The sequence below is a fragment of the Anarrhichthys ocellatus genome, unplaced genomic scaffold, assembly GCF_004355925.1.
Source record: "Anarrhichthys ocellatus isolate YVR2014 unplaced genomic scaffold, GSC_Weel_1.0 scaffold7, whole genome shotgun sequence".
Taxonomy (NCBI): domain Eukaryota; kingdom Metazoa; phylum Chordata; class Actinopteri; order Perciformes; family Anarhichadidae; genus Anarrhichthys; species Anarrhichthys ocellatus.
This window is the reverse complement of record NW_022280037.1, coordinates 8,840,641-8,851,743: the sequence shown is the minus strand read 5'-3', so window position 1 is coordinate 8,851,743 and position 11,103 is coordinate 8,840,641. Positions and strand designations below refer to the sequence as shown.

The following is an 11,103-nucleotide window of genomic DNA, read 5'->3' as shown; positions in this document are numbered from 1 at the left end:
GGGAGTTAAAGCACAGAGAAGCACTTCTGATGCAGTATCCGGACACTTTCAGTGGATTTCAAATCTAAACTACTTACAATTTTTTTTAGGTTTGTTCACACCAGCATTGTTTCTGACCGCTAAATCACCATCTACACAAACAAGTCAAAAGTTATTGGCATTCGACTGTCATTACCGGCTATGTTGAAGTCCAAAAAGGCAGAATTCTGTATAATCAGTTAGGGCTGAGCAATATGAAGCTAAGTAGACAGTATATATATATAGATGAGCATGTAGTTTGGAATTGGAAAAAATGTAAAAACATCTTAATTCTTTTGCAAAAGGACACAATAATTTATTCACCAGGACAAATTCTGACTGTGGTAATCTGGTTTTCTGAGGGAACGCTTGGTTGATGTTGCTAACAGAGCTTTAGCAACTCACCCCGGACACATTCTTCAAAAAAACAATGCGAAATCAAAAAAAAAAAAAGAAAAAAGGAGGGGATCTTCCCCCGACAATAACACAAAGTTAAACAAGACAGGAAAAGACAGGTGCTTGATACAGTCCCAGTATGAACTGAAGTGCTCTTCTAACTTACAGAAATACAGTACTCGTACGTCTTTTACGACCATCTGGTTCTGAAGTTTAGATCCTGTTCAAGTTTGTCTTGGTCAGTTAAAGGGTGGACCAGTACGAGGAAGGGGTGGCGTGAGGAAAATACAAAAGGTGCTTTAAGAAAAAAATTAAGTTAAATTAAACAAGTGTTTTCTTCTTTCCGACAACATTCACTCAAGCACACACAGACACATGTTAAATGTCTAATTAGCCTATCTCTAACTTCACGAAAACACCATGTCAAAATAAAGTCTATTTTTTTCAGAGCTTAAATTCTTGTCATTTAAAGATGAGTCATGGTCCATGCCACGTAGTGCGTGCAGCAGCAGCAGCAGCAGCAGCTAGGCCTATGAAACACAATTTAACCTCAAAGACGGGTATACTAACATTTGTACAAACTATAGGTTTTTAATTGAATGAAATCCAATTTATTGGGGATTGAGGTACACAGCTATGGTTAATGCATCCAGTGGTTGGTCGTATGAAAATGCAAAAAATGGTGAAAAGTCATGCGATTTATGTTTGAATGCACCCGACAAGTGAAATGTCTCTTTAAAAACATCCCATTTAACATCAGACTAAGATTCAATTTGGCTCCAAGTACATAAATGAATGGGATCCAACTCCAAACTGCTCCAGCCAACATTTTTCATTTTGTAAAAATAAAAAAAGAAAAGATGGCGCTGTTGTGCACTATGACTGGAGGAACCGAGATGTTGCTAGATGGCTAACTTTGACTGACAGACGGACCAGTAGGGAAAACTCTGAAGGACTGAAGAGGACATGAACATTCAAAAACAGAATAATTAAGAAATATAACCCAGTGAGAGGCAGATCTGTGTAAGGGACACTGCTGTTAGCTTTCATCCTCAGCGCTCACTCCAAATGGGAAAACATTTATCTCGGTTAAGCCTAACAACAGTGGCTTACACTACAAAAAAAAAAAAAAAAAAAAACGCATCTATTTTAAGTCTAGAAGCCTGAACTGAGTCTATTACCACTAAAGAATAAGAACATTTAACTCTCAGCCATTCAGCAGTTTCGTTCTCTGCACATCCAAAAATCTGTCCTCTCTGCATGTCATCATCCCTGCAGTTACTCTTCTACATCAACACTCAGCAGACAGGCAGCCAGACTTACATCAATCTCCATTTACAGTTTTACCTTTTTTTTTTTGTTATAGACACTTCCCCCTCCACAACTACCCCCTCCAAACCTCCTTGCCGTGTCTGCGCTAGTCTGACTTGTCCCCATCCTCTCCTCGGGGCGCTCTCTCGGCGGCTTCCCGGGCCTTGTCCTCCTTCACCGCCTGGGCCTGGCCGTGGGAGTAGTTGGCCAGGATGGAGGAGAGGGAGAGCAGGCCGGAGCTGGAGGAGACGGCGGGCAGGGAGGGCGGGGTGAGGCCCAGGGGCAGCGAGCTCACGGGCAGGGCCAGGCCCTGGAGCTGGGACAGGTGCTGCACCTGGAGCTGTTGCTGGAAACACACACATGGCACAGAAAGATCCGTTAGTGCTTCTTCTTTGGCAGAGAATGAAGTCTCTCTCCCTCTGCGTGTGTCGTTATCCGAGCTTCTCCTTGCTTTGTTTACAAAGCCGGGTCAGCCAAGCGTGCATGTTAGGGCACATTAGTGCATGCGAGCGTGCCTGCTGGCTAACTCAGGGCAGCTGCTCTCTTACGGTGGATTCAGCTAACAATGCTGTCTCGACCGACAGCGTTATTGTAGAAGCGTGACACACACCCTCAGTTTAACGCTGTTGGCTCTGTCGCCATTGTTTGCACTGTTAGCGGTGATCAAAACGCTCCCAATCTTTTATCTTGCACCTTCAACATTCTTTATATCATTCTGTGTGCCTATTGGCTAAAAACATATTGGCTGGAAAATTGATTTGGTTGTATTTCATGTTTGGGATCAGATACAACTCAGCCATCATCTTTACCCACATGGAGAAAAAAAACAACAAAAAAAAAAAACAACAACTCACCCTTATGATGGAGTTCATCTCAGGGGGCGTGACTTGCTTGGCTCTCTCTATGGCGCCCATGACTTGCTGTTGATGCTAAAAACAAGACAAGACAAGACTTGGTCATGCACTTGACATCTAAGTGCATTAACATGACCTGAAATCTTCAGCAAGAGAGAGGACAAGTGACAAGATTGGACATATTTTTTAGAAAATCGAGTCACCTCTGATTTGCTAGTTTATATATGATTAAAAAATACAACCAGAATGTAAAGTAAACAAGATGGTTTGATTGTACAGTTAGCCCCTTAAGCAGTGTGTGCTTGATGAGCAGAACATCTCAGGCACATACAAACATCATTACCTCTTGTGACAGGTAAGGCAGCACCTGAGCACAGATGCCATTCAGTCTCTTCACTATCTCAGCCTGGAAAGAAAACAGAACGATCAGAACGGCAAACTACCAGATCTTGACTACCGACGGGATTCACAACAGGAAACAGTGATTACCTGTTTGTGCATTTCAATGTTCAGCCCGTAGGACATTTCATAGTACTACAAAAACAAAGAAGGAGAAAAAGTTAAACATAGTAAACTGAAGCTTTATACTCTCAGTACATTTGCCATACACAGACTTATATGTAGGTATATTATATGTGTGGATTATGTACTGAAAAATGTAGATGCTTTTGTCATGTGATCTGTAATTGGTCATTGGGCATCATAAAAAGCTTTAAAAGCAGAATCCGTTACTGATCATGAGATGAGTGAACCCGAGGAAGCCACTAAGTGAAACGCAATCTGTGACTAAGTACGACTAAGGGAACATTCTCGGTGTGCTTGTATACCGACACTGCAACACTAAGTGACTTTGGTTGGTATATTACAGGAGATGAAGATTAACAGCCACGTCTCAGTGAGTTAATGCAACACTTACCATGATGTAGTGACGCTGCATCTCTGACTTTTCAGAGGCCAGTTTATCACACTCCAACTTCAAACTGGAAAAAAAACAATATAAATATTAAACAATAAAGATCAGTTTATACTAAGCTAAGATGCTTGCTTGCTGGCTGTAGCTTCATGTTTAGAATATAGACGTATGGGCTCATTTCCCACAATGCCTTAACGATTCGTTTCGATTAGATTACGCGATGCTGAGCCTCCGTGTACCAGTAAATACAATCTAATGAATTATATTTGCTGAATTACAAAAAGCATTTAGGGGTGGGATGCAAGATAATGGGTTTCTTTAAAAGCAGATACCCATAAACAACATGTCCCTACCCATATTGACTACACAAATATGCAGATTTGTCTATATTAAGTTGTTTGACATGCTAACCTGAAAATAGCATCAAGCGTCACACTCACAATATATTCTTAAAGCAACCGAGGCAGACGGAAAATGAACTGAGAGGTATTTCTCACAAGTCAGTTGCCCCAACAATAAAATATGGGAAGATGTTTCAGACTGAAATGATATCAAAACGGAAAATGTTGCACCTTTTACGTGGATGTCCAGTCAGTGTTGATGGTATATGTAGTCCATTGAAGCAAAAGATATCGTCCGTGTGTGTGCTATATTGACCAAGAAACTGGAGTGTACATTTTACAGTGTTTTGGCTGACTCTGGTATTCGGCTGGAGAGAGGCCCCTCCAGAGTCTGAGCTGCTGAGAGCAAACACTGACTTTTCTTAAATTGCCCTCCAATGCAACCACTAACGGAATCATTCTGATGTATTGAATGCCAGCAACAACCCCTAAAGAGGAAGCTGTGTGTTTGTGACGACGCATGAAAGTTGTCCTCCTGATTGGGACAGAGGTGTGCTGGAGACCCCGGGGATAAACTTGAAGACAACCCAGACCAGCAGGTGTGATTTTTGTCATTTGCTAATTTATTGGTCTGCCTTCAAAGAATGATTGAGAGCCACCAAAAAAGCTTCTGCAGTGGGGCAGCTGCTCAGTGGGCAGCCAGCACAGCAGAGAGACACAGTGGGGGAAACCAGTGTGTAGAGTCAGCAAGATGGGTTTGGCGAGTTTTAATTTATGTCTGAATGAAGTGTGTTTTACGGTAAGTCAATGCGGCAATTAGGCCGGTTTGGTGTAAGAGAGAAACTTGAATTCAAGTTGGTGTACGGTCGTATTTTTCTGTTTAGGTTCAAGAATATTCACTTCATTGAAATTTTGAGAGTTTATTTTGTTTATTTATCAGACTAAAAAAAAAAGAAGCTTGTTTAACGGAGCAAACTCAAAAGCAATGCATCCTGGTACATGGAGGCACAGCTCCGCTAGCAGGAGAACTCAGTTTGGTCAATTGGTCCTTGGTCAATAAAGCACTAACTGAGGAATTTACTTCTTCAGTGAACTACATTTACCAGCAGCACTGATGGACATCCACATAAAAAAAGGTGGCAAATGTTCCCTTTAACTGTGTGTATGGATGTGTTAACCGCATACCTGTGGTACTGTGCTTGGAGGAACTGGAACTCATCCTTGATGCGGTCACAGGAGTCAGAAGTAGTGAACTTGAGAGGTTGACTGGACTGAGAGGATGCCTGGACAGCAGAGTAACATACTCAGTTTATTAATTCACAAAGATCCCTGCATCCAGGTCCAGACAGTCAGTCTGAAACCATACTTTGGATGCCTAACAATTCCCAACCAGTCCAGCAATAAAGGAATATAAAAAAAGGAATTTTGAGTGGTTGTGTTGTTTGTTTGGAGACAGCAGTTTGACCTCTGAGATCAACCCTTTGAGAGGATAGCTAAAATGAAGGCCAGCCTAAATGGGGCTTCGTGTCTGAACATGCTGTATAAAATGAGATAAGGAAGGACACCGTTTAATTTGCTGACAAATTGATATGAGACATCTGTCTTTAGAAAAACCACTGGCCCGACCTTTCCAGGACCAAAGAGTGTGTTGATTGAGGGAAATGTGTTTAAAGAAGGCGAGATTAAAGCAAGCCGGTGCTGACCATATGTGAGATTTATTTAGCCGCATAAGAAGTCTGGTTTATGTATAGACTACACTTAAACCATTAATCCAAAACTGTAATCCAGGGTTTATCCAGTTCACTAAACCTCATTACTCTCTAAATAAGTGGCACAAGGACAAGAGGTTTCCAGTGGGATTATGGGGCTGAACAGAGAGTCACCCAGTTACACACAGGTCAAAACCCTGCATCCAAAACACTCAGTGTACTATAGTACTGTATTTAAAAGTATACAAATACAGTGCAGAAACTATTACTATCTTTATATTTTAGATACTAAACAGTTAATTGAGTAATGAAACAAAGTAACGGTCGATAACAAAACATTACCACAGAGCTAGAGGTGAAACGATCAACAGAAAATATTTATTTTACATTAAATTAATTAATTGGGTCATTTATCAAAAAAAAGTAGAACGTTAAATATTCATCTTTTTCCTGCTTCTCAAATAATCACAAATGAATGTTTATGTTATTTATAATTTCAAAAGTGTTTTGAAATGTTACGTTATTTGTAGATGTGTTGGTTTTATTTCCACTATTTTCTCAAGTTTCTTAGACTGTAAGAAAAATCTATTTATCATAAAAGTAACAGAATTATTTTCATTAACGACAAATGTGTCTGTCACAGCTCTCCAGAAATAGATGGTTGGAGAGGAACAACTGTATTACAGTGGTTCAGCTTCCTACCTATAAAATAGTTTAAAACTGGCCCTTATTGCTTGCCATAAATTGATATCATTGTAAACTGGATGGATATGTTGTGATTTGTCCTGCTGGTCATACAAAAGAAGGCATTTTAAGAAAACTGTGAAAAGGCATTTTTCACTATTTTCTGATACTTGTTAATGTTTGTTTGTTTCAGCCCTAATCGTTTCACTTCTGTACATGTTTAATACTGATTAGCATGCTAACTGCTATAACTTGATCCACAATAGTTTAGCGTTTCCAGTGGTGCTTTAGTTGAGACTTTTTCAGAAGTCTAATTATGTGTGAACCTTTTTCCTGACTTGGCGTTAGTTGATTCCTTCTTGTTTTTAGTTTAGTCATGAACCGTTTCTTTATCTAATGTATATTGAATAAATTAAAAGAGCAGTTATTGTCCAATATGTCTTTAAATTCACCCGTTACAAGGCTGTTTAGCTCTTTTAGCCTTCTAACTTTAGCTCTTTTTACAGCTGTCAAATGAAAATGGAAACTTGCAACCGTTGTGATACTAAATCATTTAAGAGATACAACCTTTTCTTTAAAAAGCAACAGTTGTATATAAGTTAACTAACTACATCTGCCGTCCCCTCGTATCTAAGCTACTCTGTCTATTGACAGTAGACACACTAAATCAAGCTAGCCAACGCACACTATCATGCTAACTTGCTCTCACAGACTGAGGCTAACACATGAACTTAAACTAGCTGTTTTGACTAACGGCTAAGCTAAAGGCAGACTGTGTTCGCATCCAACTACAGAAAATAAAGCTGGTATTTAAGTGACATACATTTTAACTCTCAAGCTGCTTTCTACCCTCCAACATAAAAGGTGAATACGTCGTGAGGATATGTAGAGATGCATTGTGAGCTGACAGCTACCTGCAGCTAGTATCAGCTGTCGGCTGCTAGCTAGCCGTTAGCTCGGCTCGCTTTAGTTAGTTGCTTTAGTTTCCTACTGAGAGAAGTTCCACTAGCCAACTTACCGAGTGCCTTGATTGAGGAAACATCATGTCAGCAGTGTGTTTCGCTGTGTTCCCCTTTTGGTTTAATCGAATTACCGGGCTAGATGGCTAAGCTAACAGGTCCCCAGATATTATTAAATGATTGGAGACGCTCTTCGCACTTTGTACTCTGTCATCGTTTAAAATAACGTTAGCTAACACGAAAGCAGCAGGAGCCGAAGATCGTCTTCTGGTCTTCGCGGTGAGGAGAACCACCGCCTCCGAGGATGAGTCGGCTAACAAAAAAATAAAAAGCTCTTCAAAGGAACATCAGGGTTCTTTTTTTTTTTTTTTTTTTTTTTTTTTTTTTGGAATAACGTTAACGTTACACCTCCCCGGGGAAACCCTGGATGTTGACACATGAGCCGCTGACTTTCCTCTGCTTTGAAGAGAAGAGCGGTACCAACCGGAAAACAAACCGAGCAGCGGAGCCGCGGGCGCCCCTAGTGTCAGAGGGCGGAACTGACCCGCTCATCTCAATAGGAGCACAGCTTCTGCATCCACTGAGCATACATTGATTTCAGTAATTTAATCAATTGCACATTCGTTTGGGGGTGGAAGGAGTTCTAATATTTTTACTTAGCAATACTACTCTGTAAAAATACTTAGAAGTGGAAGTCCTACATCCAAGAACAGCTAAATGTACTTAAGGTATTGAAGTAAAAGTACTTGTTGGGGAGAATGGTCCCTCTTTCAGTTTTATATATATATATATATTTTTTTTTAAATCATATTGAAATATTACTGTTGCTTTGACACAGCATTTAATGTTACAGCTGGTGGAGGTGGAACTAATTTGAACTACTTTTATATACTGTTGGAAAGTTTTATCTAGCACTTTGTTTTGTCGTAAAATCTTGATATTCAAATTAACTATCAACTCTGTCAGATAAATGTAGTGAAGTAAAGTTTAAAGTAGCATAACATTTAAATATTAAAGTAAAGTAAATGTACCTGAAAAATGTACTGTAGTAACTTTCCACCACTGGAGAACACTGCCTAAATATGTGGCCATGTAATGCACTGGAGCCCTTTTTAATTTAATGTTATACTATGCTCACATTCATCACAGGAATCTATGTAATATTGTGTTTCATCCAGTTATCACGATACCTGACAGAAAATACTGAGTAGTATTCTTGTATAAGAATACTGGGTGGGACTCTGGTCTCTGTGCCCTGTGTGTAGTCTGAAGGCTACTGAATGGGAACGTGGAAGGGACAGGGTAAAAATGCAATGCACAGAAGAAGGGAGTTTAATAGTTCAAATGGGCATCGGCATGCATGTTTGCCTTTATCATACAACCACTAAGAGACATTTTCAAATTCTAAACAGGGGTTTTCAGGAAAAAAAAAAAAAAAAAACTCTTCAAATCCCCAAATTAATTTCAGTGCCCCAAAAACATTTTTATTTAAATAATCCCAAACTGTTTCATAGAACTTCCCAAATCCTGAACATGTTCCCATAGGTCCACCCAGCTGACAACCAGGAGGCGAGGGAGTGCCTAATATTGCACCCCAACATCTTCTGTTCCTGCAGTTGCCATTAGGTATCATAATTAAATCAAAAACCTGAATCGTTTGTATTTTAAATTCCTTTGATGGCCCACGGTGGCTGCTTGATTTGCTCCCACTGGAAAGAGATTGTTTTTTGTTAAATTTGAAACTTAAGATCAATGAAATTCACAATAATGAGACTTGCTTTTGAGATTTACTGAAAAAAAGAAATAGATATTTCAGCAGTAACTTTAAAATCATAAAACCCACTCAACACACACACGCACACACACACCATGAGCAAGTATAGGAACAAATTTATTTCAATTTAAAACAGATACCTTGTCATTATGTTTCTCTCTTAGAAGGCGGCAATGATCATAAGTCATGTTCATGTTTGAATGAGGATCAGGCAACAGTGGTTGAAACAAATACATGAAACACATAAAAAAATATGGCAAGAGTTATGTAAATCAATAATAACCAACTGATTGAACCCCCTTCATCGAGGGCTTTGCTTCAATGAAAACATCAAAGCCCTCACTTCCAACACAAAATAAACAGCACATGCAATTATAATTACAGTTTCTTAAAAAACAGCAGATTATCTTTTAAATCTTCAATCTTAAATACAGAATAAAGTCTTTGTGTGTACTTAATCATCTATCCTTTTAGTCTCTGGTGTGTTATATTTAAAAAGGGGGGGGGGGGGCGTCTCAGGTGGTGGTCCTTTGGTGATGACCACAGCATTGGCACTTAGAGAGAGCCTTGCTCTAGAGAGAGTGGGGTTGGCACACTCAGTATAATACATCATTTACATTTGGTTTACATACAAAATAAAAGAGAAAAAAAACAGCGTTTTATACACCACTACACAATTGACCTTCAGGTTTCATTGGAGTGAGGAAAAATAAATCAAGTGGTCCAAAATAATAGAGTTCTGGTAATGTTTTCTTATGATACAGGAAGTGAAAAACACAAAAAAAGGGAAATAGATTTAAGTTTTTGAAATATGCACAGACTTCCACACTGATGTCCAAAAAAAAGATACGTTTGATTCCGCTTATTCTAACAAGCCCACAGGAAGGGAAATCACACAACCACGGTTACCCGAAAAAGGTCACAGAGCACGCTCTGAAACAGCAAAAGGACCGAAACACCATCTTTCATTATTCAAGGCAATGAAAGGCAACAAAAAAAATAAGTGTGTTGTAGTGAAAAACCAATCTAGTGTTTCACTGGTCGTCGCTCAAAACTGACAAGAATCAAAGAATGAGACGGAGATTTAGGTTTTGTACAGACTTGGCTTCTCTCTCTCAGCTTGTACATGTTGAGATAAAATGTGTCAGAAACACACTGCGGGCCGCCAACGCGCTACCAAAACCACACCAAGCAGCCAGTCACCACGCGCCACTGTTGTAGTGTCCAAGTTTGAAAATAAAACGTTACTCGTTACCGTTAAAGTGAGCTGCACTCAACAACACAGTACATCTTAAACATACTGATAAAATACTTGGGTATCCATACTAGTATATTGTTCCACTTAAATACTGGCATCCTCTTTCTGACAGCAGTCCAACAGATGGCTGTCTGCTTTCTTCCCACGCAAGGTTAGTGTCATTTTCAGCAGACAAAATGGCAGTTAAGGACCACACGCGTTTAGAAATATACATTTTAGCCCCATTAACCTAGTGTTCACTGCATAACTCTTTAGTTTTTAGACCGATTCTCTTGTCTTTTTGGCAGTCTGTCGTTTCTGTTCACTGAAGAAAATCAACCGACGTGAAAATGGTTTGAAACGTTTCGTCATCTTGGTTTCTCGTTGTAATGCAGTTGAGAAAACAGACTGGTGAAAGCTCATCTTAGTTTAAAGGGTGCACTAATCAGATATGCGAGATTGTTTAACAGCCGACTCGTTTTGACCTAAAAATAAAATCCTTCCAGTAAGTTCCATACAGTGTGGTGTACAGATTTTAAACCTGGGGAAAAAAGAGCACAGTTCTCCATCAGGAGATTGATTGGATTGGAGCATCCCTCTTTGAATGCAATATCAAGGGACTGTTGAAGCAGCCCCTTCTCACTTAACACCAACAATCGCACAATAATGTCTTTACTCAATGTCAACTGTGGATCGGATTCTCTCAGAATCAAGTTTAAACTCTGCAAGTTACTTCTCATACCTGCTAGAGTGAACAGAAGCCGATAGCTGCTCGCAAAGAAGGAAATCAATTTAAAAATAGGAGAAATGGTCATCAATAAAGTAAAAGATCTGTAGTTAATGGATTAAAACATGCAAAGCCACAAGCATGGTCATTAAGTCAAATACTTGGGGGGGGGGGGGGGGG

The 11,103-nt window shown here is 39.6% G+C and overlaps 1 protein-coding gene across 1 annotated transcript; it reads right to left on the bottom strand.

Annotated features, from left to right (window-relative positions):
• Window positions 1-1,762: 1,762 nt before the first annotated feature.
• chico lies at window positions 1,763-7,598 on the bottom strand. The gene is made up of 7 exons (XM_031848067.1): window positions 7,245-7,598; window positions 5,019-5,116; window positions 3,496-3,559; window positions 3,069-3,113; window positions 2,923-2,985; window positions 2,580-2,654; window positions 1,763-2,071 (listed from the first exon to the last, which is right to left on the bottom strand). The coding sequence occupies exons 1-7, from the start codon at window positions 7,269-7,271 to the stop codon at window positions 1,832-1,834; spliced, it is 612 nt and encodes a 203-aa protein (XP_031703927.1). The 5' UTR covers window positions 7,272-7,598; the 3' UTR covers window positions 1,763-1,831.
• Between the last annotated feature and the right edge of the window lie 3,505 nt (window positions 7,599-11,103).

What these genes read in the sequence shown, in the direction of transcription:
- chico (XM_031848067.1), bottom strand. Translation starts at nt 7,271, where the DNA reads ATGATGTTTCCTCAATCAAGGCACTCG. An exon ending in ACATTGAAATGCACAAACAG is followed by an intron (nt 2,986 to 3,068) that starts GTAATCACTGTT and finishes TTTTCTTTCCAG; the next exon opens with GCTGAGATAGTGAAGAGACT. An exon ending in TGCCTTACCTGTCACAAGAG is followed by an intron (nt 2,655 to 2,922) that starts GTAATGATGTTT and finishes TCTTGTTTTTAG; the next exon opens with CATCAACAGCAAGTCATGGG.